The 26198-nt window shown below is 54.7% G+C and overlaps 1 protein-coding gene across 2 annotated transcripts in view; it reads left to right on the top strand.

The window, feature by feature from the left end:
• Positions 1 to 26198, top strand: part of TTC7A (tetratricopeptide repeat domain 7A) — a 119775-nt gene that overhangs the window by 78875 nt on the left and 14702 nt on the right. For both annotated transcript variants that reach the window (XM_039245938.1, XM_039245939.1), the window contains 3 exons: positions 12775 to 12891; positions 16618 to 16715; positions 18520 to 18654. In XM_039245938.1, coding sequence (XP_039101869.1) covers positions 12775 to 12891; positions 16618 to 16715; positions 18520 to 18654 — 350 coding nt within the window. The remainder of the gene's footprint in view (positions 1 to 12774; positions 12892 to 16617; positions 16716 to 18519; positions 18655 to 26198) is intronic.

Below are 26198 nucleotides of genomic sequence, written 5' to 3'. Positions count from 1 at the left end.
AGCCCCCTTCTCTGCAGTCCTTCTGTACTGTGCAGGCAGAGTGTACACCCTTCCCCTCAAGCGTGCTTTCTGCAACCACAAGGGCCTTTATGGGTGGTGGAGGAGGTGGTCCTTGCTGAGGTTGGTGACTCCCCCTCAGGAGGTGTGGGTGGGCTTCTGGCCTCCAAGCATACCGAGAACCGAACCATAACATTTGTGCCTGTGTGCGTGTACCCAGGGAGATGGCTTTCAGCAGATCCTCCAAGGAACCTTAAACCCAAAAAAGATGACAAGCTCTTCCCCAGTGCCAATTGGGCTCTTGGTCGACTTGTAGGGTAATTGTGTCCCTCTGTGTCAACTATGTCCCTGTTCCTTTAGGCAGGAGCCTTCTGAAGGGGCAGCCTCTGCATGAGAACACAGCTGCCCCATCCAGACTCCACGGGGTCACTGCCAGGGCCTTGGGAGCTTGGGCCACGGGGCTGGCAGCAGGGAGATATCTCTGAAGTCCGAGCCCAAGAAGGGAAAGTATTTGAGTCCCATCCCTAGGGTTCTTCTGTTTTGTGTCACTGCAGAGAGGCCGAGGACCAGAGAATCCCATCCTCTGTGATGCCTCACTGTGCAAAGCCTGCCCATCCGGGGACAGTGGGGATAGAGAAGCAGTGGCAGATTCCTTATCTCTAAGCCACCATGAGCCTCTCACCTCCATGGCCATAAGGATCTCTGTCTTGATCAGAGCCAGCCCCAAAAGGCTGCAAAACTAAAAAAAATATCTACAGGCCACATCTGGCCTTCTGAACTATGAAACAATGCATTTCTGTTATCTTAAAAAAAAAAAAATCAGCCTTAAAAAAAAAAAAAACATACATAAGAGGTTGGGAGTGGGTGTGGAAAATCTACCTACCACGTAGCTCTGTGGAGTGCCCATAGAGCATGACCGTGGTTCTTTGCGAATCAGGCAACACTACTCCCCACAGATGAAACAGCAGAGTACAGAAACCCATGGATTAGCAGGAAATGTCATTGAGTCCATTACCGGCCAGGGATCACTGACAAATGTCATTGCTTTTTCAATTGAAGCTGCATCCTGGTCCTCCAGCTGCTCCCTGTGCTGGGAACAAGCTGTGTGTGTCTCCAGCTGTTGCCACGGCAGAGCATTCAACAGCCGGTCCAGTAAATATGATTGCAGCCAAACAGATCAAACCCCCTTCACCCTGACCTCAGTGCCCCCGGCGAGGTGTGTCTTCCACCAGGAGCTCCCCAGAGTCTGTCCTAAGGGGCTGAGGCCTCTCAGATGCTCTTTTCCGTCGACCTTGCCTGTGCATCGGCTCCCAGAAGCTCTTAGTGAAGGAGGAGGCTGGCAGGCCCATGTCAAGTGTGGAGGAGGTCTGGCACAGGGGACATGCCGGTGGGCGGGATGAAACGCTTTCCATGTAAGCTGGTCCCCACGTGAGGTCACAGTTAGGCTCCTGCCCTCACTGGGTCGGTGCTCTTGACCTGTGCCACTTCCAGCAGCCTGCTCAGCTGCCAAAGACCTCTGTCCTGCCTCCCTCTGCCTCCAAGATCTGTTGTGAGACTCAGGCAAGAGAAGGTCTCCCAGTCCGTTTAGAAGTGTATTCAAGGGCAGCAGTGGGGCGAGGTGATCTGGAAGGTAGCACACCAACAGGGTAAAACAGCAAGGTGGGAGCTGAGGGTAGGGTGCGTGATGGGCCTGGAGCAGAGGAGGGCATCGTTCAAGGGAGGGCAGGGAGGCGCGGGCCGAGGCAGGAAGCCCCATGGGAAGGTGTCAAGGTTCCTTAACTGCACCAGAGGCCACCATTCCTATAGGCAGTCTTGAAGCTCCCAAAGAAAAACCCAGCCCTCGTGGAGCTGAACTTCTGAAAATCCCCCCTAAATTCGGGGATTAGGAAGCAAAAGCAAAGAGGATCTTGATTTCTGTGCTGTGGGATGACCTTTAGTTAATGGAGCTCGGGTTTAAAAGGCAGAAACGTGATGAGGCAGAGACTGATGGCCCCGCCGGGACAGTGTGAACCTGGCACGGGGGCAACCAGACACCCTGAGCAGCTTCCTGAAATCCTGAGGGCTTCTGACTAAGCCCTGGACACATGTGCTGGCTGGGCTGTCCCTGGCCAGCCTGCAGGGGGCCTCAGGGGTGCAGCAAACTCCATATTTGGACCTGGGTTCCAAGCCAGCCAGGCGGTGGAATGTGAATGGTCTCTGTCCTGTGCGGAAGCTGCCTGTGCTAGTCTTCCTGCTCTTCCCTGCTAGGGGAGGCAGCTGGGAGGCTCCCCTGGGGAGGGGCAGGAATATGGGGTCCAGGGGATCGGGCCCCTGATAAGCACGGTTCCCGAAGCTGAGGCTCCAGGGGCACTGGTTTTAGGTAACAGATTCCTTGTGCTTTAGTCAGTGCGCTTGTAGTGAAGGTCGCCATGGGAACCAAACAAAATTCCTAGGCTAATGATGGGAGCTTTCCAATAACCAGCCTGTCAGTCACTGCCCCCACCCCAGGTCTGGCAGCCTGCCAGACCGGTTTTGAAAGCCCAGACCTTGGGTGGACTGGTGGGTGCAGGGTCAGGCTAGACCCTTTCAGGAGTTTCTGCCTGGCCCAGCCCAGGGCCTGGGGGACTCGGAAGATCCTAGGGGAAGGTATGCCAGAGCCCGGGGGGCACTCCCCCAGTGCAGGAATAATATGGCCCTCTCAACAAGCCAGAGCTCGCCGTGTATAAACAAACTATCGGCACAACCATCTCCCCCAGGAAACGTAGGCTGTTTTGGAAAATGTTTGAGCTGATAACTAGGCATGAGCTGGGCCCAGACATTGGCTAATTGTAGTGAAGGCGAACTATGGCCTCAAGGGCACCTCTCTGATCTACCTGGCCTGCCTCACCTCTTTCTCAGGTTGCATGGGATATGTTTCTAGCCATGCATTCCACCAGGCAGAAGGATCAGAGTCCCAGGCCTGTCTTAAGATTTCTGACTTAAGCCCAGTGTGTTTATTGGATGGCTCTACCCAGGGACTTGTAGTAGATCAAAAAGACACTTAAAATACCAACACTCCAGTGAGGGGGCTGGAATCAAAGGTATTAACACAAACATAGTTTATCACTTTGCTGGATTCATTAAACATTTTTGGCCGCCACAGCCCCCAGCGAGGACAAGAGCCAGGGGTTAAACTTGCAGGCCATGTGGCTGAGGGAAGTGTTAAGCCAGGCGTAATCACTGGCACCAGCACTTTCTTCCCCAAAGGTCAGTTCCTCATCAGCTAAGCTGGTTTGACATTCAGCATTTCCCTTCACTGGTTGTTCTGTGGAGCCTCCTGTGATCTAGCTCTGTGTGACGCTGCAGTCAGACAGTCCTCAGTCTCCCCACGGCAGTCCGCTCGTGCTCAGACAGGAGGGTAGACGACCCAGGCTATTTTGTTTGTTTGGGGAAGAGAGGAAAGGAAGGCAGGCATTATTTGCAGTTTTTCCCAAAAGGAATTCTTCACTTGTGCTGAACTGGTTTTAGCCCTTGGTTTCCTGATCCTCACTCCCTCATCTCCTGGCTTACAACATTTGCTGGAGGCAGGCACTGTGGCCAGGCCCCAGGAGAAAGCCCTTTTGCTTCTTGGAGAGAGGGCATTCTTGCCCTTGAGGCAGGGCTGGCCTCCCCTCTACGGTGGGTGGTCAGGTGGTCGGTGGGTCCCAAGTGGATGCTCTCACTGGGTAGAGATTGTAGACTAAGACCAAGGTCTTTGCTTCTTGGTGTCTTATACTACCTTTGTTCCACCTAGGGACCTTCTTTCTGGAAGTTCTTCCACTCCTGAATGGTTATGGAAAGGCGATGCGTGGTTTGTATTCTTATCTTTCAAGACCACGCATTTGTGTTTGTAGAGTCTTCTGGAGATAACTGGAGGCCTGCTGGGTCAGCACAGATAAAGAGGCTTTGCCATGGGGCACCTGGGTGGCTCAGTTGTTAAGTGTCCTTCTTGATTTCTGCTCAGGTCATGATCTTGCTGTTCGTGGGATCGAGACCCACATCAGGCTCTTCACTGAGAGCGAGGAGCCTGCTTAGGATTCATCCCCCGCCCCCCCCCCCATCTTTCAAAATAAATAAACAAACGGGTGGGGAAGAAGAAGGCCTTGCCCTGCAGCCTGCCACCAGAGAGCTTAGATGCAGGCTGCTCTCAGAAATGCCCTGAGGCTATTCTCCAGGCAAAGGTAGGGCTTTTAAAGCAAGGAGGAGCTAATTTCAGGAAGCAGAACCTTGCTGGCTGCAGGGGAGGTGGGGGGAGGGGGGTCCCTGGAGTGGGGGGAGAGAGAAAGAGACTTAAGAAGGGTCCATGCTTAACACGGAGTCCAACACTGGGGTCAGCCCCACAACCCTAGGATTATGACCTGAGCCAAAATCAAAAGTCTGATGATGTTCAACCAAATGAGTCACGCAGGTTCCCCAAAATCGGTTCACTTTGAATGAGTTCATTAAGAGGTGGGAGATCAGTTAATCCTCCATACCCAAGGGAAAATCATTGGTTTTTATGGCTAAGAGCTATTGTCAGGTCCCATCTGTGTTTGGGGTTAGTCTCTGGGAAGGGCTTCACTATGGCCTTTCAGGGAGCTCACTCCTCTTAGAATCACTTTAAGATAATAGGCTCAAAGAGCATGTGTGTGAGTTTAACCAGTTAATTTCCCTGGTGGAGTCTCCCAGAGGCATGGAATTTGGTAGAGTGTGTACCACCCGGGCAGCCCTGCACCTGCCTGTCTTCCTGGGCCACTGGTTAGAGCCAGGTGTCAGAGCCTGGTGACCACAGCCTGAATGAGGGCGGGGGGTGGGGGGGGTATGCTCCTTCCCTTCCCCTGTCCCTTCCCGTCCTGGGGATGGGCCTCTCTGCCTAGTCAGCCCAGCAACCTGCCCCACTTTCAGGTCTTCATCCCTGCTGGGCCAGCCCTCCACTCCAGTTACCCTGGAAGCCCCCCACCCCTCACCCCTGTCAGTCAAAACTGAACCACTCAATTAAGTACTGGATTGTCTTCTGGTTTGTTCCCTGATTGCCTCAGATACACCATTTGAGCTTCCCCATAGCCTGCACCCTGCCTCCCCCTCCTCCCTGTGGGGGACCCACAGCTGGGCACCCACACACCCCAGTAGACCCTCCGATGGATAGACTGTGGGAGTTGTTTTGTTTGTTGCTCTGGAGGGAAGGAAGGGACCCACAGGGATGTTGGCGTCTTACAGCCCTCACTCCACTTACCCTGGTTTTGTTGTTTGGGTATGTTTACTTTTTGCTCTTTACAGCCCTCCTACTTGAAAAGATGAAGAAACTAATGGAAAGCTAGATGATGTCTCAAGGTCAGATGGCTGGTACGGGGCAGAGCAGAGGCCAGAGCCCAAGCCAGGTGGTGGGCTGAACAACCCTGAGAGGCTCGAACCCCATGAGCTTCAGTAATAGTAAAACAGCAGTGTGCCCAGAGCATGCTCTGTGCCAGGCACTGCTCTAAGCACTCTATGTGCATGAGCTTCCTGATCCCCTCAGGGACCCCGGGAGGTACAGCAACTATGTTACTTTCGCTTTACAAATGAGGGCATAAATAAGCAAACTGTATGTAGTGGTAAACAATGGCAGGGCAAACCTGGATTGAGCGCTTTATGAAGGAAGAACCCCCTGCTAGGCCTTAATGTGCATTATTTACGAACAACCCCCCTCCCCTGCTGGTATACAATACTGTATAAAATACTGCCATTCCCATTTTACAGATACAAAACTGAGGTTCTGAGAAGTTAAAGTGACTTGACCCGGAGGTCACATGGCTAGAAGAAGGGAAAGCAGGGTTTGAACTTGGGTCATCAGATTTGGACCCTGCTTTTCAGTACCGAGTCGGACGTGGGGCATGTAAGATGGGGCCCACTTCCTGTGTATCCCCGTGCAGCGTACAGGCTCTGGCCTCCTGGCCCAGGAGTTAGACTTTCCAGAGGCGTGGCTGCTTGACTCAAAGAATAGCCTGCTTTTTCACTCAATTATGTGTTTTCTGTAAAAATAGAACTCTTCATTAAAACAGCACGGCACAGCCATCAGCCAGAATTACTAATTACTGTCCTTTAAAGAGATAATTCCCCCTTTTGTGCACTTGCCACACCTGCCGCCATCCCCTCCCCCACCACGGAAGGCTCCCACAATGGCCAGGAGCCAGACGGATGGTGCTGGTGGGACCACAAAGAATGGACAGTTCCACAAGACGCCGCCGCCTGTCTTCCCGGGACTTCTGTGAATCTGGGAATGCCCGCAACTCTCCAAAGGCCCCAGTGAGTCTCTGTGGCTCAACCTCCTTCTGTCAGTCAGCAGACGTGTTGACATTAGGTCAGGCACTGGGGACACAAAGAGAAGAAAGTCATGTTCCCCGCCGGGCACAGGGTCTACTGATGTGGATGATGGTGTGGACGCTTGAGACCTGTCCTGAGGGGTGCACCAGGGCTGCCTTTATAGGCTCTATTGCCCTAACTCCTCCCAGCGGCCTCCCTGGGCGCTTCCGTTACTGTCCCAGGGAGTGAAGGCACTTGCCGGGAGGTGCCAGGGCCTGGGAGTGTACTTGCATTGTCTGGTGCTGAAGGCTGTTTCAGCCTCTTCCAACACAGTGTCCTCCCATTTGATGGGGAGCGAGGCATGGGCCAGAGGTGGCTCCTTACAGTAGATGGCAGTGGCCGTGTTCAGGTGTTTATTGCATATGCTGAGCAATTTTAGAGGGAGTCATTTTCAGGAACATGGGAGTGAAAATGTGGACCCGTTGCCGCCCACACAGCCCATGTCCTTCCCTACATCCAGTTCTGCTGTTATTCCCCAACTGCCAGGAATGGGGGGCTGGGGGGAGCAGCCAGGGAAGGGACATAGGAGAGAATGATTGGAGGCTCCTGGAAAGGGGAATGGACAAGATGACCTCTGACCCCAGGCCATTGCTTGCTTAGCTAGAGCCGTCTTCACAAAAATATCCCCTGTGTTCAAAATAATTTTTTTTTTAAAAAAATTTCTTCTGGAAAGGCTCATGTTCACACAGTTCTGAGGAGGCTCACCCTAAGATATTTCTCCTTTATGGCAGTGGGAAGAAAAATGGTTTGTCTTTGCCTCACATGGGAACAGCTCCAAGTCTTAATCCTTTTGACAAATAATTAGCAGGCTGCTCCTGCCCCAGGAGCACAGGCCAGGCAGGGCCCAGGGAGAGGGAGAGGAGGGGGAGGGGGAGGACACTAGGCTGACCACACATTCCCCGAGAACTTCCTTCATCAGCCCCTGGCCTGAGCGACTGCGAGGATGGGCAAAGATGCCCCGTGGTGACACGCAGAGACACCGGCCTTGCCGATCTCTGTCTTCCCCACAGGAGGAGGGCCGGCCCAGATGCAGAGAGCTGCAGATGGACTCTGCAAGGCTGAGACGTTTCATGGTCCAGCAGGGGCTGTCCCTGTCTGCGCCCCCAGAGTGCTGGACTGTGCAGGTGACGTGGGCGGTGGCAGACCCCCCCACCTGGACCAGAGCACAGTGGTAGATGAAGTGTGTGCTGAGGACAATGGCTGAGTGAGGCATGAGGTGGCCTTTGTGGACTACCGATGCTCGGGCGGCATTCTTTGGGAGGGTGTGAGCTCCTGGAGAGTGGCCTTGTGGCCCCACTGGGACTCCCTACTAGGACCAGGGCACACACACCACTTCAACTGGACGGGACTGTGGAGTCCAGGACCCAGCAGCCTCACCCCCGCAGCAGGACAGAGCACATGGCGTGTTTACATGGACTCTTGCTCTCTCCTCTTCCCCAGAGAGAACACTCGCTTTCACATCTGCCTTCAGATGCAAGGCATGGGAAGGCCATTCATTCTTGTACGACCTTGGTGTTTATTCGACATGGGCTTCCATAGCTTGAGACACAGGAAAGTGCTGGCAAGAGAGGGCTAGAGCCAAGGGTGCTTGGACCTAGTTGGCTAGGGCTCCGTCCATCCCCTCCTGTCCTCTTCCTTTCTTATATCCTTCTTAAGTCCCGGGAACCACGAGGAGGGCCCCCTGCCTTGCCAGACAGGCCATGAGAGGTTCGGGGGCTTTCTGGGAGCCTTCAGAGGCACAAGGCCTGGAAACCACTTTGCCGGGTCTACACCAGCAGCGTGAAAGCAAGAGTCCCGTCCCGCAGACTCAGCAGGCCCGGGCTTGAGGACTGAATGCAGCTGCGGGTTTCTCAGCTGCTGCTTACAGGTCATTGCAGTTCATCTAGTGGGAGACTTCACTCCCGTTTCACTGGAACCTGTGATGTGCGCTGCTGGGTGACCACAGAGCTGGGGCTTTGGCTCAGCTTTCTCACTCCTGGGCCAGTGTCTGTCCACTCTGAGTGACATCACAGTGGGTCTGAGGACAGCAGTGTGGCTGTTCCCCTCCCACGTGGCTCCCGTCAGGGTGAGAGGGCTGCTAGGAGCCCATATTCCAGGCCTTCCTGTCTCAGACGCATTCCTTGGTTGTACTTCTGGCTCTGCCTGGGTGACTGTCCTCCAGGATGAAGACCCCGAATCACAAGGAGCCAGATACCTTCATGTCCTGCCCAGAACCCCCTGCTGTCCCAGGCTCTGTAAAACTTTGCTTCCAGACAGCTTAAAACAGACTCGGCCAGCACTTCACTCACTGGCTACGCGAGTCCAGCCCCCTCAGCAGTTATGAGGCACCAAGCGAACAGATTCCTCTCTTACCTCCTGAGACCCAGCCGTGGGAAGTGGTGGTGTTAGAAATCCTCTCTGATTTAGCACGGATTACGAGACCGCTGAGTGTGGTTGTGACAACACACATTTTCACAAACTGAGTAGACACCATGTTCTTGGCTCTGTGCCGGGCACTGGAGAGGCGAGGGGGACCCTGATGTGGCAGAATGAGGGCCCTGGCCTACAGGTACCTGCCATCCAGGTGGGGACACATGGCGGGACACAGGACAAGATAAATAGTAGTTTTACCATCTGTAGGTGGGACCAGCCACACACTGTGTCCATATTGTTAGAATTTAAAAATGCTTGATATAAATTTATCTTTGTTATTAAACTCTTAAGCCTATGTGGCAAAAGGATAAATATATAAATACACATAGATAGATAGATAGATAACATCTAGAGGTATAAGTCTATACTGTGTAAGTATTAAGTAAAAATTACTGAATATTCAGAGAAGGGCAAGGGTGGTCACGCTGGGGGAGGCCTAGAACCACCGAATTAAGATAGTGGGCTTTTTTCAAGCCTCAGAAACCCTTCTTCAAATGACATTTTAGGCTCATTTCAGTGTATAAGACAGGCACGCCAGGGGCTGGGCTGGTTGAAGGGGTGGGGTGCCAAGGGCACCGGGTTCCACTGAGGCTCCAGCCTGTTGTATGGGCTGGAAAGCGTCACCCACCAGCCCACACCAGTGCTCTACTAGCCTTCTTGTCCTGTTGTGGGAGGAACCGCCAAGGGGATGGAGAGGGAGCCTTGTGCTGTGATGGGGAGGGGAGTGGCAGGGAGAGAGTTCCGCAGTGAATTAGTGGCATGCCAGCAGGTGAGCAGATAACTAAGTCCGACATAGTGAAGGCCCTCCTGAAGGGGTGTGTGTACAGCACAGAAAGTCAGAGGTGACATCTGGTTGGGAGTTGGCCGGATGTTGGAGGGAAAGAGGAAGTCCCAGCAAGGGCAATGACATGAAGCAGGACACAGATGAGTCCGGGAGCCTGTCCCTCTGTTCAGGTTGCTAATACCCATATGAGCAGCACATGGGTGCCCAAGGGCATGGGAGGAGAGGCAGGAATGAAAGTGGCTGCACAAAGGCATTTGAATTGATGTCACGGACAGTCAGGGCAGGGTTCTTTGGTGGGGAAGATCCCTCTTGGCACTGCTGAACTGTGAGACTAAGGAAATCTCGGGAGCTAATGTGGAGCCTCCCAGGATCCGGGAGTGAAGGATCTGACCAGAGGGTGACTATTGGAGCGCTCGCCCCATCCCAGAAAGGATGTGGTTTGGTTGAGAAATTCCGTTCTAGGTCACTCACGCTAATGGAATGTCAGCAGCCACAAGGATAACAGCCTGTGTTGGGAGAAGACACTGTGCCAGCTCAGCTTTTAGCCGCTTCTGTTCTAGGCATATGGTGTGATCAGGTCCGCCACTCATCCTGGCTCTCAGGGAAGCAGGGAGCAAGAGGCGGGGCTGGGCCTAGCAGAGAGGAGCTGAAGAGGAGGCATGTCTGGGGAGATGGGGTACCAGGGGAATGCTTCAGGGCTGGTCTGCCCAGGGAGCTGTCCCAGGAGCCAGCCTAGCCCAGCCCTAAGTGGTCGTGCCCAGGGGACTCTGCTGCTCTGGCTGTCTGGGTGGGGGGCGGGGGTCAGCCTTAGAATGGACTTGCCTGGATGTTCCCCACACCTGTAGGAAGGAGTTTTCACTCCTCATCAACACCTGCTCCAGCCACTGGTCCCCGCTGCCCAATGCTTCACCTCTCCCCCAACTCCCAACCACGTGCCACCCCACCATCCTTTTTCTAAATCTTTTTAGGTTTCATTTATTTTTGAGAGTGAGAGAGCATGTGTTCACAAGTGGGGGAGGGGTAGAGAAAGAGACCCGGAAGCAGGATCCACACTGTCAGCGAGGTGCACAACAGCGTAGAGCCCTCAGGGCTCTATCCCACAAACCACGAGATCACCACCTGAGCCGAAACTGACTGAGCCACCCAGGCACCCCTCCTTTTCATCAGACACCAGCCCCAGCAAGATCCCCTATCTCTTCCTTCATTGCACTGAGTCTGATCCACTTGATTATCACTTGATAATCAGGACCTGATTAGCAATTGATCATTTTTAGCACTAATTGTTACCTTGAAGGCAGAAATCGTGTCTTCTCCTCCATATTCCTGAAGCAGAGGCTCCTAGTACTTGTGGAGTATTGGACCCTTCGAGAATCCGGGAAGGCAGAGTAGAAAACAGCTGGTCCAGTTTTCCCCAGCAGCTGCCCACTGGGATGCAGAGACCATGCTCCTGCCCAGGCCTGTGCAGTCCATACTGTGGGGACCCCAGTTTCTGGCCTGGGGACCTTGTAAGCCAGCCAGGAAATCCACTAGTAGCTGTTCTAAGAAGGGCACAAGGCATCCTCAGGGTCTGAGAAGTCTCCCTGGAGAAGGGAATGTAAGGTCAGGCTTGAAGGGAGATGAACCTGGAGACGCAAGGCCAGGGGAGGGGCGGGGTGTCAGGGTCCTGTGAGCAGAGGCAGAATATGCACATGGCATTTTTGAGGGAAGGCAAGGAGGGAAACTAATAATTGGCCAGAACCCAAACCACCTCCTCTGAAAAGAGAACTGGGGCAAATTCCACCCTGGTCTTCATTCTGTAGCAGCAAGTCACAATCTAAGAAAAACAAGGTATGAGAAGCAAGGAGCAGAGTGAGGCCATCAGCATCCTTCACGAGGCTGGAGGCCCAGGTCTCAGCACAGGGTCTCGGGCCAGGGCTCCAACTGAGTGAGAAGGTCAGAGGGGAAAGCTCCCAGGTGGAGGCTGGCCTCCCTGTACGATGCCTCCAGCCTCAGGCACAGGATACACCCTGTCCAGATGCAGGACTCCGCTTCTGTGAGGGCCTGTGTGCCAACCTCAGAGGGTCCAGCAGAGCTAACCGGGCGGCGATCAAGTACAGGGCCTGACAGTCATGTGCATTTGTCCCAACAGCAATGCCAGGATTAAAAGGGCCTCACACTCACCACCCAGTGAGAACCAGAGCCACAGCCTTGTTTGGGCCTCAGTGGCTTGGCCAAGTTCACACGGTGCCCAGGCAGCTGGTGTGCATCAGTGCGGCTGGCAGTACCCCCGCTATAAAGAATGCAGTAGCTCCATAGCTGTTAGTGAATTGCCTCTGCCTTGAATGTCCTGAGTGTCCCCAGCTGCCTTGGCCCTCCCCTGGGACCCCAATAGTTCCTGACAACTGAAGGGTCAACACCTGGCACAGCAGGCCCCTCCCAGACCCCCACCTAGGATATGGTGAGCAGTGTTCTAATGGTCTCTGCTATGTCCAAGGCAGAGGGAGGGAGCCGCCGGCCCCTCCTGTGGTCCTGGCCCCTTCTGGTGGGACCACCCCTGCCCCTCTCCTCGCAGCCCCCTTCAGGGCCACATCCCCACATCCAACAGCATCCTGATCTCAGAGGATGCCCAGGTGTCAGGTTGAAAGAGATTCTGAAGTTGCTCTCTCCGTTTGCAGAACAACTGTGTTCCTAAATGGTGACTGAATAGGACTTGGTGTCACTTGAATCCTATTGCACATATAAGGGGAGCTGGCTATTTTAGGATATCCAGTGAAGAATTCTTTGGTAAAGTAACTCATGACCGATGACACTCCTCATGTATCCAGGATCAGGAAACAGAGTGTGCAGTTCAGTTTAGGAGATGTGAATTGAGCATTTATTGTGTGCTGGCAAGGTCTAAAGCACAACTCTGCCCTTTAGGTGCCGTTCCTTTTTCAGTTCCTCGCTTAGCTCCATTCCTGGATGACCTGTTGCCTTCTGGGTCTGTCTCGTATACAAGGTCCAAGGGGGGCTCATGGGGTTGTGTGAATATAAAAAGGGACACACGGTCACTGAGGATGGTGCATACCGTGGGTGTGGGTAAGAGGAACAAACAAAGCAGTACCAGTAGGCACACGGGACAGTGCTTCAGAGTGCGGCGCAAGAGAGTATCTGATCAGGGGCTCAGTGGATGAGGGGGACGGGCAGAATGGTGGGGCCGAATCCCTGGGCTCCCGGCCTGGGAGGAGAGCCAGGGGGCAAGGGGGCCCTCTCAGGTGCATGCTAACTGCTTCTGTCCCTCCCTGCAGCCTGATGTTCACCAAGGTGAAGCTGGAGCAGGTACTGAAAGGCCCCGAGGAAGCCCTTGTGACCTGCAGACAAATGCTGCAGCTGTGGCAGACCCTGTACAGCTTCTCCCAGCTGGGGTGAGTGGCCGTCATCGTCATTGTCGTCGTCGTCGTCGTCATCATCATCGTCCCTGGGGTCACCCAGGGGGTGGAGGGCAGCACTGGCAGGTGGTGGTTGCCAAGGCAACAGCCCACAGCTGAGTGGCCCTGATGCCTGGGGGTGGTGACGATATTTTAATCCGTGTGCTACTTACTGCTCCTGGGGCCTTTTACATCCATAGGCTAATTTTAACCTTTTGACAGTCCTCTGTGAGGACACAAAGAACCTGTTTAGGAAACTGAAGTTCAGAGGGGTAAGACTGTAGTCCTTATTGAGCGTCTGGGCCAGGTTCTGGGATTGCCCCTTATATCTTATACACTGTCAGATTTTATTCTCACCCCAGGAGGGAAACTGAGACTCAGGAACCTTAGGAAATTGCCAGAGTCATTCACCTGGTATATGGTAATGCTGGGGCTTGAACCTGGATCCCCCGAGCCCCAGCCCTGAGCCTGTGGCTTCTTCCTGGCTCCATTCAGAAGCTAGAAGAGGAGGAAGAAGCTGAGTTCCTGAAAGGCCCACCCCTCTTTCCCACTCTCCCAGCATCTCCACCCATCCTGGCTCCTGCCACAGTGCGCAGCCAGGACTCCGGCTTTCTCCTGGGCCAGAGCAGGCACCGTTGTGCAGACTGAATCTGCTGACAGTTTGTGCTCAGATCCCCTGGGACACCGTGCAACCCAAAGCAGAAAAGGGCCTTGTGCCAGGCAGGTGCACCGTGTCTTCCTGGTCCTCCGGTCCTCCCTCCCTCCCCTTCCCTGAAATTGTCCACGATGTCATCTACCAGAGGCCTTAGGGGCCCCCACTCTGGTAGATGTGTTTGCATTTTCACAGGGACTCTGGGATCCCTGAAGGTGTTCACAGTCCCCAGAGGCAAGACTCTCTAATGGTGAAATTTATAGAGGAGGCTCCAGGGTAATCCTATGAGGTTAAAACCCTTGGGCAAATAGGGTCTGCCTCTCTCTGAAGGCCTTTGAAAGGCCTGAGAGATTCTAGGGCAGAGCAGGACCCAGTGAGCAGAAGCTGCCAGGAGGAGGCTCTGGGGTGAGGGACTCTTCAGAAAGGGGAATGGGGAGCTGTCTGGCAGCTGCGTGATATGGGGGTGAGGACCAGACTCCGGTGTGAGGGGGCCTGCATGGAGGTACCCCTTGCTCAGCCACTCACTGGCTGCGGCCACTCCTTCATGGAGCCTGTGGGTGAACAGTCCGGCTCCCCTCACAGAAAGGACCTGTCACTGGAGGTGGCAGGGACCTCCTCTTGGCTGGATGGCTGGTTGCCCGCTCATCCAGGCAGTCTTTGTGGGGCCTCTCTGAGCTGCAGCCCTGTCTCTTGGCATTTGGGCCCATGCTGTGCCTCCCCTCCAGGCAGCAGAACTGTGAGGGTGCCCCATGTTCTCTCCAGGGCTGGGGCTGTGGGTTCTCGCTACGGTCATTTTAAGTCACCACCCACACACTCATCTGTGATAGGAGGGCCTGGTGGACCTCCTCCTATGTTCCCCAAGCACCTCTTTTGGGGAACTTCATAGTTCCCCACTCAGGGGCGGGGGGGCAGGGCTCAGCCTGGAGTCACATAGGGAGCATTCTTTCTGAACCTGGAGCCACAGAGCAGAAACTAGGACTTGTGAAATTTGGTTTCGGGCAGCTGAGACCAGAGGCCAGAATCTACAGCCTGAAGGTCTGGCCTCCCCGCCCCACCCAGGCGCCCTTCTTCCTCCGCTCCACCTGGGCCAGCCCACACTGTCCCCAGGCCCTGCTCGGATGCCTTCCTTCGTGGAGCCTGCAGTCACCCAGCCTTGGACCCTTCAGCTCAACCTTCATGATCTTCCGAAGTGCTCATCATGGACTCCCCTCCCCTTCTCGCCTCCCCGGGGGGGGCTGTGGGGGTGTTCAGGGTAGGAGCAATGTTATATTGGCCTAGAGCCAAGTGGCGAAAGTTCCCTGAGACGGGCTGTTTCTGGAGCCCTTCTTGGGCTGGGAGGGATGGTGAGACTAGAAGCGCCTGTGCTGGGCACTTGCCCATGTTGTCTCCTGTACACCTCACAGTAACCTCGTGAGATCGACATCCTCTGCTTGTTACTGCACACAATAAGATGACAAAAGTAAGACTTAGAATGCTTAGGTAGCTTTGCTGAAAGTCCCACATCTAAGTAGGGGTGGCCGGTGTCTCTGGCTCTTTGGCACCACACTCTGGTGCCTCCAGGAGCAGAAGAGGGTGGGGAGGAAAGGCACCAACCTGGACCCACTGTGTTTTGTGCATAGTTTCCTCTAATGTCTGCACCATGGCTGTGCACCCACAGGCCCAATTTCAGGCCAGTGTGAGCTGGAATGAAAATGGCAAGGACACCCGGGGCTCTGGCATTCTTGATGGGATTATCTTTTTTTTTTTCTTCCTTAAATAGTTTATTGTCAAGTTGTTTTTCATATAACACCCAGTGCTCATACCAACAAGTGCCCTCCTCCCTGCCCATCACCCCTTTCCCCTCTCCCCCACCCCCCTCAGCCCTCAGTTTGTTCTCAGCATTCAAGAATCTCTCATGGTTTACCTCCCTCCCTCTCCCCAACTATTTTTCCCCTTCTCCTCCCCCATGGTCCTCCTTTAACCATCTTGACACCCCCCTGAAGGGAAGAAGCCTCTGGCCCCAGGCTGGGCTTCTCATCTGTCCCGCCCTTTTTAACCTTAGCCTTCCTCTGGGCTTCCCCAGTCAGCAGGTTCTAGGGCAACCCCAGAAGTGGGTGGGGTGGCTGGGGGGGTGCCCCAGGATCGGCACAACAGGTTGTGCTGCCTTTCTGAGCTGGTGACTCCCACCCGCCGCTCCCCCATTCAGAAAAGAGGAACCTCCTTCGCAGTGTGGGAACTACAAGGATCTGGGGAATTGGGGGCGGGGGAGAGTACCGTGCTGTTTATCTGCCACCCCAGGGCCCTCCCTCTGGTTCTTCTGGGGCCACCCTGGCAGCCCAAGGTAGGGTGCCTGATGCAGAGTGGTGGCTGGGCCTTCCTTCCCTGGGGGGCGGACTGGGGGTACTTCTGGTAGTCCATGAAGACCAAGTTTTCCTTGGAAGCTGGGCCTTGGTGCCTGCTCTGTGCCTGGCACTCTGCTGGACATTGTGAGGGTGGCCAAAGTAGCACAGACCTCCTCTTGTCCTGGGGAAGCTTCTAGCATCACCCACTTCAGAGGAGGGAGAGCTTCTAATCCGTGTGCTGCTGGGTCCATGCTGATGGAGGGCAGGGGAGAAGGCAGCTGTAGGGGCACAGGAGGCTTTCTGGTTGGATGAGAGGCTGCGGGCTGGGTTCTAAAGGATGGGGGGTTTTGTGTGGAGCAGAAGAACAGTGAGAACATTGTTGGTGGCAGCAGCAGGAGCAAATGTTAGCTGCGGGGATGAAATGTGGTGGCGTTAAGGAATAGCGGAGAGACTGATGGCCCCACGGGCACACAGCGTCAGTGTGTGTGGGGGTGTGCAGGTGTATACACATGCTGAGGAGTTGACAGCATGTCTGTGTAGCCTCAGGGGTGAGCTAGATTCTAGAACCCCAAGCTCGAGGCCCGATGTGTCTTGCCAGCTCTGGTGGCCTCCACCCTTCGTAGTGGTCGTAGCTTTGGCTCCGTTCCCAGGCCTAAACCCTCAGCCTCAGAGCCTGCCTGGTGTAAGGCTCCCTGGTTCTCCCTGCAAGCCCTCTGCCTCACCAGGGCCTGGTCTTCCCTTGCCTTTCAGAGGCCTGGAAAAGGATGGGAGCCTCGGCGAGGGTGTCACACTGAAGAAGCAGAGTGGCATGCATCTGACTCTGCCCGACGCCCATGACGCAGACTCCGGTAAGAACATGCCCATGGGCAGCTGCCCATGTGGGCCTACCACTCCCTCTCCCAGCCTGAGCACAAACTGGGGAGACTGGTATCTTCGCAGCCTGGCCAAACCTACTCTGTTCTTTGCCAGCTGTGGCCCCAAAGCCTGGTGCTAAGAAACTAAGGAGCTGCCCTTGGGCATCTTTCTGGACCTATCCTGGCTCTGGGGCAGGAAGTGAGCAGCTGAAGTAGGCAAGGGAGGGACCCCGCCTCCTGGGTAGGGGTGCAGAGAGGAGAGCCAGGGTGGAGAAATGGCTGTGGAGCACGGAAACCATCTCCCCTTAGGCTAAGCCCAAGGCCAACATCTGCCATGAAAATGTCCATAGTAGATTGAGTGGAGTCAAGTGGAAAGGAATGAGCTGAGCTCACATTTACAACTGTAAGCCCAAAGAGCACTGTTTGAAAGGAAGCCCTGATTACAGCAGAAGAGCAAAGGCACAAGAATTAGTCACTGGAATGGAGTGTGAGGGAGTTGCGTTTAGCGGCATTGCTCATTTTTTCCACCTCTGTGGACGTGAACCGAGATGCACCTTTGTTGTCACTGCTGGAGCTGATTTCCGATGCCAAGCCCTGCACCTGACTTGACTTGGAGGCACATCTGAGGGGCGCTGGGTTGAATGTGGAGCTGCTGGCTGCAAAGAGGGAACGGTGAAGGAAGGCATAGCACCCTTGCAGTTAGGGAGGGAAGAACCATGAGCCAATTATTAGGATTCCACGTACACTGCCTTACAAACTGAAACCATCTGTGGTTGGCCCTGAGGTTTCCTGAGTTTATTGGAGCCTTTATTGCTTCAGAGAGAGAGAGAGAGAGAGAGAGAGAGAGGAGAGAGAGAAAGAAGTGCTCGCATTTCACCTACATGTGAATTGTAAATGTCAACGGCGGCTTATATATCCTCAACAGAGACCGTGTCACCCAGAGCTGCCCCGGGGGAGGTTCTCCGGAGGGCGCAGGGTCTGACCTGAGCTGCTACCTAAGGATTCTTCACAGCACAATCTCAAATGGGACCTTTCTATATCAGATACGATAACGTGCACTGGTGAAGACAGAAAGCAAAGAGGGCAAAAGGCAGAAAAGGAAAATCATCCACAGTTTCACCACCCAGACCTTAATAATGGCCTTTCGGACCTTTTCTCTAGGTCCCTATTTCTTACAAAAATGTGATCAGGGGCACCTGGGTGGCTCAGTCCGTTAAGCGCCCAGCTCTTGGTTTCAGCTCAGGTCATGATCTCACAGTTCGTGGGTTCCAGCCTCGCATCGGGCTCTATGCTGGCTGCACAGAGCATCCTTGGGACTCTCTCTTTCCCTCTCTCTCTGCCTTTTTTCCGCTCATGCTCTCTCTATCTCTCTCTCTCTCAAAATATATAAACAAACATAAATGGGTAAATAATCAGACCCTTTTTCAACTTGCTGTTTTTCACCTAAGTGTATAACGTGAACATCCTTCTGCATCAGCATCCATATTTATGTGTCATTATTTTAATGACTGCAGGGTCTTGTGTGAATATACCCTCACTTACTTTGAACTACTCCCTGTTGTTAGACATTCAGGCCATTTTGGTTTTCAGTAGTACAGGCACCTCTGCCAACGTTTGTGCCTGCCTTCTTTAGTGATAGACTCTAGGAAGCAGGCTTGCTGCCTGATGCTCCTCATCTCAGCCATGGGTGAAGGTACAGGAGGGCCCTTCCTAGCCCACTGGGGAGCTGTGTTGCAGCCGCCTGGCCCAGGGGCCGCTCCAGCCGTGCGGCTCAGCCCTTGCCCCTCTTGCCCTGTAGGCTCTCGGAGGGCATCATCCATCGCGGCCTCCCGGCTGGAGGAGGCCATGTCGGAGCTGACTATGCCCAGCTCAGTCCTGAAGCAGGGCCCCATGCAGCTGTGGACCACGCTGGAACAGATCTGGCTCCAGGCTGGTGAGTGTCTCTGGCCCCTGTGAGGGGGCGCGTCTCAGCCGTGTCCTGCCGGGAAGAGGGAGTGTGGGGGAGTGAGGGTCCCTGACAAGGCCTGTGTAGACTGTCGTACTCATGGAAAGGCCTGGAGATAGGAACCTGGAGCCCTCATTCCAGCTCTTCTTTGCTTGGCCCAAGAAAGTGGCTTAATCTGTCTGGCTGTGGGCTTCCTTCTGCACCAAATGGGGACAGGGCCTGCCTGCCTACCTGGGAGAGGCTCTCTGGAAGCAAAGACAAATGTAAGAAGATGTGAAGACCACACAGATGGACGGGCTTCTTAGTCTCAAAATCAGGCCCATCCCTCCTCCTTGCCCATCTTCTCCTGAGTAAAACCAGTTAGTAGTCAAACCCAGAGGGCTCCCAGGGTAGTTAGAGAAGAGGTGAGGTGTGGCAGCATAGTTCATTGAAAGCAGAGGGCTGGTAACACTGAGGTGTCCATTCAGGAGGCTTCTTCTTCTTCTTCTTTTTTTTTTTTTTGTAAATGTTTATTTATTTTTGAGAGAGAGAGAGAGAGACCAAGCACGAGCAGGGAAGGAGCAGAGAGAGAGGGAGAAAGAATTTGAAGCAGGCTCCAGGCTCCGAGCAGTCAGCACAGAGCCTGATGCGGGGCTCAAACCTATAAACCACGAGATCATGACCTGAGCCGAAGTCAGACGCTTAACTGACTGAGCCACCCTGGCGCCCCTCAGGTAGCCTCTTGATAGGTAACTGGCACTGTTGCCACCATGGAGTTTGAGGGTCAGTTAGCGTTGGGGAGGCAGGCAGCTTCAGGTTCACACAGAGCTGGGTTCTTTTTTTATTATTACTTTAGACAGAGCCAGAGGGGCAGAAGGAGAGAGAGAGAGCAGCTCAGGCAGCCTCCAGAGTGTGGAGCCTGACGTAGGGCTTGATCCCATGACCCTGAGATCATGACCTGAGCCAAAATCAAGAGTCAAACACTCAGCCAGCTGAGCCACCCAGGTGCCCCGCAGAGCTAGGTTCTAATGCCAGCCCCCTTCTGTCCCGAGCATGAGCTAATGTGTGTGCAGCAGTTAGTGCAGTGCGGGGCTCCAGTAAATGGTGCCTGGTCTCTGTCCCATCCGCTGCAGTCATGCTGCAGACAGAGCAGGATGGCCCCCAGTGGTGAGCGTCCTTGAGGCTCCACTGAGGATTCCAGGGACTCCCTTGTGTTTGAGAATTTCATCTAAGACGGAGTGAGAGGTGGGTTCGAGGGAAAGGGGAGGGAATCAAGGCCATCGAGGTACCTGAATGACACAGAATAGCACCAACAGCAGCAGCAGAAAAAAGAAGGTGACAGAATAAGTGGAATCCTTAGAAGTACCTGGCAGCTCAGTTGGTTAAGCGTCCGACTTCAGCTGAAGTCATGATCTTATGGTTTCTGAGTTCGAGCCCCATATTGGGCTCTCTGCTATCAGCAAAAGCCCACTTCGGATCCTCTGTCTCCCTCTCTCTCTCTCTCCACCCCTCCCCGTGCTCCTGCCCCCACCTCAAAAATAAAAAAAAATTAAAAAATAATAATAAGTGGAATCCTAGAAATGCACCAGGCCAGCATGGCCTTCTGGTCAAGAACTGCCCGAGTGAAGCTCCTCGCTTGTTTCCTGGTTATCCTGATGCCCCTCTCTGCCCAGGGGATGGTGCCTGCAAGCCCCCAAGGGAGATGCGGAAGAGACTGCAAGTAGATGGTTCTGGAGACTGGCGGACATTGCAAGGCAGAGGCAGAATGTGGTTACCTGGAAATCTGAGGCTTCCCGCTGCCTGGATTTCACATATGGCCCTATTAGTACTGCTCCCCCTCTTCCCCCACCATAGGTTCTGAAGGTGGCGGACGGGGACAGTTGGGCCAGGATTCACGGGCTGAACAGGGAAGCATTTCAATAAAGCAGACGTTGCCGCAGCTAGCATAGGAGGGTCCCTTAGGATGCGAGGGGTGTGTGGGAGCCGTGTTCCACAGCCGGCTTGTTGCATCCTAAGTAGGAAGAGGAAGGTCGAAAACTCCAGAGGGGTATTCAACAAGGCCTCCCCTTAGGCAGAGAGCCCCTGTCATCTTCTAAGACATGAATCCTTAATGGCTCCTGAGGGGCACACTGGAGCCCCAGCCCCTACATGTGCCTGGGGGGGAAGCTGCCCCTCACTGGGCCTTCACCAACTGCAAGGAACACATCGATCGGATCCCGAGTTGTGCGCTGCCTACTCTATAGAGTTCCCAAGGCCTTTGGTTTAATGATGCATGTTGTTTACTACCATCAGCAAATGAACACAGTTCTGTATTTCACAAGCCTGCTTGCATTTCTCACGTATGCTGCTTTGTGCTCTGGATGCTAGTATGTTCTGGTAACTTCAGGGAAGGTTAAACAACAGCCTTCCTGAAGCCTGTAATTAGGCTTGGGAATTATCGGTATAAACACATGCCCTTCAATAATTTGCACATTAGCCTTTCTTCTGTGGACGTTATCCTAGATATTCAGCCTACATACAGAGAACTCTCGAGAGCAAAATCTGAATGCTAAGAATGTAGTGCCAAGTAAGGATTGGGCAGTGTGGCATTAGGAGGCCGGTTTGGGTGTGTGTAACCGATCCAAAATGGCAGTGGCTTCTGCAAGCTAGATGCTTTGTTTTTCTTTTCCCAGGCCTTGACTGGGATGACAGCTGTGCTCTCCTGGTCCAGGGACCCAGGTTCCTTCCATTTCGTTGGCTCTGCTCCACCTTCCATTTCATTGGCTCTGTTGACTGTGGGAGGTCACTCTCACCCCTGTGATCCATGATAGCTCTTCACCACATTCACCTTCCCAGGCATAACCAGGAAGAGTGGGAGAAGGGCACACCCCTTCCTGTAAGGACATATTTTGGAATTTGCACTCATCACTTCCCCGCCATGATCCATTGGCCGGAACTTAGTCACATGACAACACCGAGCTGCAAAGGACTGTGGGAAATGTCACTGTCCTGGTTGTCCTTATGGCCCATTAAAAATCAGGGGCTCTGTCACTGTAGGGGAAAGTGGGGGTAGACTGAGGGACAGCTGCCACAGCCAGAAAGGGAAGGAAGACAGTGTGCCAGGTTCTTTATTCTGAGCATGGGAGGATTCTGGAGCCGTCTGCACTCCAGAAGCCACCAGCTCACCAACAAGCAGGTGCTGAGCACTTACTGAATGGAAGGGCTGCCAGGACCAAATCACCAAGGCAAAAACTTCTCCCTAACCTCTCCCCTGACCTGACCCAGGCTGAGAATATCGTCCATAGCACCCCCACCCACCCTGCCTGATAATTCCACCAGCTATAGTGAATGTGCAGGAAGGGAAGAACATCCATCCCCCTTTAACATTTTGGAATGAGCTCATTCCCCTTGGTTTGGTTCAGGATAAATTACATCCCTGTCTGTTTCGGCAGTAGGCTCCATCTTTAACCACCCCCGCAGGCTGGGAAATAAATCCTTCCTCTCCCAACTCTTGTCCCCCTCCCCGCCCTTTGCAAGCCTCTGTCCATCCCAGATGTGAGGAGCATCACAGGGGGGTTCCACTTGAGAGACGCGTTTCAGGAATGTTGCCTCTTTGGCAGAGGGTCTGTGTGACGACAGGAGAGGCACCAGGCCTAACAGACGCTCCAGGATTCCCTGTGTCAAGAGGAGCCTTCTGGAAAAGCAAGATGGCCCACCTCCCTCTCTCCCTGCAGCTCATGTCTCTGGGAGCTAACAGTGTGCTAGAGAGAGGGAGACAGATGTAGGGAAGAGATCCCCTGCCCTGGAGGTCAAGGGGACTCATGGAAGGCCATGGGCTTTCCCTGGGGGGGGCGGGGGGGGAGTTGGCCCGAGTCTCAGCTCCCAAATGGTGGATTCACAATGTCTGGGCTTGGGCACAGAGCTCCAACTGCTGAACAGATCCGTTGAGCAAGAGCCAGTAACCCCACTGGCCCAGGCTGAGTCTGTGCCCAGAAACCCTTTGCCCAAGGCATCTCAGAATGGGAGACCCAGCCACCTCTGGGGACAGTTCTCAGGAGGCCCTGGGTGGGTAACGGCTGCCCGCACTGTCAGCTGAGCAGACTGGGGAACTGGGGTAGGGTGGCCAGGGCCGTGTCCAACTGGCATGTTTATTATAACATCGCAGTCAGGGGAGAAACTCAGCCTTACCAGTGCCACCTCCCTCCTCTAGTGCCTCTCCTCCATCCCTCCTCCATCCCTTTCTTTGTCTTCCCTCACACTCCCCTCTGTCCCAGCTCCCCGCCCTTCTCCCTCCTGCCTTCTGTGCCTCCTTCCCACATTCCCTCTTCCCTTGCTCTGGCTTTTTCTTCTCTCCTCTGCCGGCACCCCCTCCTCCCAGCTGCCGATTAGTGAGGAGAGCACTCAGAGACAGGAAGTCAGGAGCCCTGGCCCTGCAGCCTTGATTCCCTTGTGGCCTGAGGCAAAATGGGCCCCGCTCTGGGTCCCTGGGATGGAGGGTCTCAGACCAACCTGCATAACGCCTTCAGACTTCAGATTCTCAGTGTTATTCTTTCAGTTCTGTGGTCGGCTCTCTCATTCCTTCCTTGCCTGCCTCCCTTCTGTCTCCTTTATTCTGCGTGTCCATATGCCCTGATGGTCTGCTCCATGGGGAGGACACCTGTTTCTTTAGTGGGCAGTTTTGGTGATCCCTTTTGGGGTTCAAGGCTAGCTAAGAGCCTCACCTTAACTTCTCTCCTGAGCTTCTCTCTGTGGGGCCTCTGCCTTTAGCCTGAGTGCACCCCGTCCTTAGGGGCACCTCTCAAGTGGAGAGGCTCCTGAAAGGCCTTAGATGTGACCCTGGGCCCTCCCTCCCCCTGTTCCTCAGCTTAGAACTAGCCCAAGGGCAAGGCCCTCCCGGCAAAGAGGGTATGCAAATAGCCCATGAAGAGTGAGTTCATCCCCCAACCTGGGAGTGGGGTGGGGCTTTGCTTTGGGAAAGACTGGAACCGGCCCAGGGCGCAGGGTTAGATCAGGATGCCTCAGAAAACAACAATAAAAGGGACTGTTGCAAAGCTCCAGGGAGCAGATGTTTTCCATTTGGAGCCTGCCGGGAGCAGCACAGAGGGGGGCTGGTGGAGAGAGATGGAAGGAAGAGGGAGAAAAGCTGAGACAGAGAAGCAGGAGGAGAGGTCAAGAGAAGGCAGAGAGGAGATGAGAGAAGTAGGGAAATCGGGATAGAGAGAAGAGCTGAGGGGATGGGAGAGGAGCCCCCCACACTAGGGACAGCTAGGTCTGTTTGCTGGGATGGTGAACTGGACCGAGAGAATTCAAGGAAAATCCAGTAACAGGGAGTGTTCCTCCAGCCCTGGCGGAGGGGGAGGCCAGGATGGGTGGGCACCTTGGGGCCCTAGCAGTCAAGGCCAGGAGCTTGAAAAATCAGGGCAGTGGGCGGGTGTGGTACCACACGCAGCTCCCGCTGCAGCCTGAGCTAGCCTGAGCGTAGGCTGGCTGGCTGGCTGGCTGGCAGGCTGGCTCGGGAGCACCATGTTTGGTAAAACAATTGCCCAGGGACGCTGAGGCTAGGAAGAAGGGGTGCACTGCAGCCCCCAGACCTGTGGGCCTGTGTGCAGGTCAGAGGCCCCGCCCTGGAGTCTGAGCATGCCAGGGACTGTCTGCAAGGCGGCCAGGAGCCCTCAGGAGACCTCACTTCTCTGGCTCTGCTCTGTGTCATCTGGTTTCCTGCCTAACTGGTAATGAAGTCCATCGGACCAAAGCAGCCCTACCTATTTTTCAGGGCATGTTCTCTGCTGTATGGCCAGCCTGACAAGGCCTACGGCCCCAAGGAAAGGAGGAGGTGGGGATCCCTATAATTGAAATCTGTTGATATGAAGGCACTGTGAGGAGTCCCCAAGGGAGACCCCAGGAGCAGCCTCCAGAGACAGGAGGCAGGATGGCAAGTTGTAAACAGCTTAATGAGCCATGCCAGGGTCAGGCAGGCAGGTGGGCCAGGCCTGCTGGGCAGGGTCAGGGGGAGTGGAGAGCCTAGCCTCTGAGCCGAGTTCCTGGTGGTGGAGGAAGCAGCTGCAGGGCTGGTGCAGGACAGGCCTCCCCACCCCCAGCACTCACACCACACACTTCCTTCTGCTTCTCCCCTCGCCTCCACTGACCCTGGGGAGTTCGCGCAGGTCACGGTGGAGCCCAGCCCTCCAGGTCTGCACAGCCTCCCTCCCATCTGCCTGTCCAAACGCCCCTGCACGTTCAGGCCCCGGCTCCAATGTTGCCTCCCCCAGGAAGACTTCCTGGCCACACCAGCACAGCTGACCTGACCCCTTCGGAGTGCCTGGAGCTTTCAGAATTGGCACTTGGCACTCCATTGCCCAGGCTCCCTCCAGCAGTTTGGTCGCTCAGCTGCCCCACCTCCACTCTGTATCCTTCTCATGGGGGAGGGCCAGGCACATGGTCCGGACATCATAGTTGCACATGTTATGAAGGCAGCCTGCTCGGAGCCCTAGGCAGCAGCTCCAGAAGGGAACACGATGGCAGGGCAGAGGAGAGCTTAGCCAACTTAGACAAACCCCTGACCTTGGGCCAGCCCTCCCTACAAGGCACTGGGCTCCAAGCCCTCCCTTCCTGGCCTCACGTTCCTGTGCTTTCTGCCTTGGGACTCTGCAGTTCAGGCTGTCTACAGGGACAAGAGCCTGCATTTCTCTCTCTAGCGTTCTCATGGGGGCCTGGCTCCTCTGTGTTTACTCAATTCTTCCAAATTCTCATCTCTACTAGAGAAAAAGAGTACCCTTGCTCAAAATGGCCTCTGTAGTATTGTAGGATGTGGCAAGCTGCCTTGATTACACAATGAACCTTAGGCAACATTCGTGCTGAGTATCTCCCAAGTGCTGTGTGCTGCAGTCGAGGCCTTAGGCTTCCTTCCTGCTGCTTGTCGAAACAGGAAGACGATGCCTGGGCCCAGGTTTTCCACCTCTTTCTGGGAGCTTCTTTTGGGATGTCTGTTATCTACCCACCCCAGACCTAACCTAAATTAGTGTAACCTCAGCCCTTGGCCTGTGCTGGGAACAGCTCTTGGCAGAGCCACAGGCCAGGCTCTGCGTGCCCTTCTGTGCTCCCATCTGTGTGCGGGCACCAGCCCCGGGAGGGGCAGCTGAGCCCAGGGCTGCCAGAGAGGAAGGTGGAGTGGGCCACAAGGCCGTGCTGCAAGCCCAGCTGGCCTGTTTCTAAAAGTGCCTGCTGCGGGTGTGTACCTGTGCGGCGCGGATCTGAAATGTGCCTTTATGTGGGCTGGCCTGGGATCGGAGAGATGGCCCCATTTTCCACAGATCTGCAGGGAAAAAGGCAAACAGGTTGTGGGACAGATCTTTCCTGCTTGTTGGTGAAAGGCATGTGTGTTGCCTATTCTCTCAGTGTGGCAGAAAGCCCTGGGCTTTGGGGAGAGGCCGGGGGTTCTGGGAGCCCAGCTCTGCCTCGTGCCTTTGCACCGAGGGACCAGAGTGACAGCCCCCCTCCCTCAGCCTGCTTTGTTAGCACAGGGCTCATGAGGGCACCTGCTGGGAGGGTCAGATGAGAGAAGACACTTTGCAGAA

Source organism: Hyaena hyaena, unplaced genomic scaffold (assembly GCF_003009895.1).
Source record: "Hyaena hyaena isolate Hyena2069 unplaced genomic scaffold, ASM300989v1 scaffold_274, whole genome shotgun sequence".
Classification (NCBI taxonomy): domain Eukaryota; kingdom Metazoa; phylum Chordata; class Mammalia; order Carnivora; family Hyaenidae; genus Hyaena; species Hyaena hyaena.
Note: the sequence above shows the minus strand (reverse complement) of the source record. Positions and strands in the feature narration are given on the sequence as shown.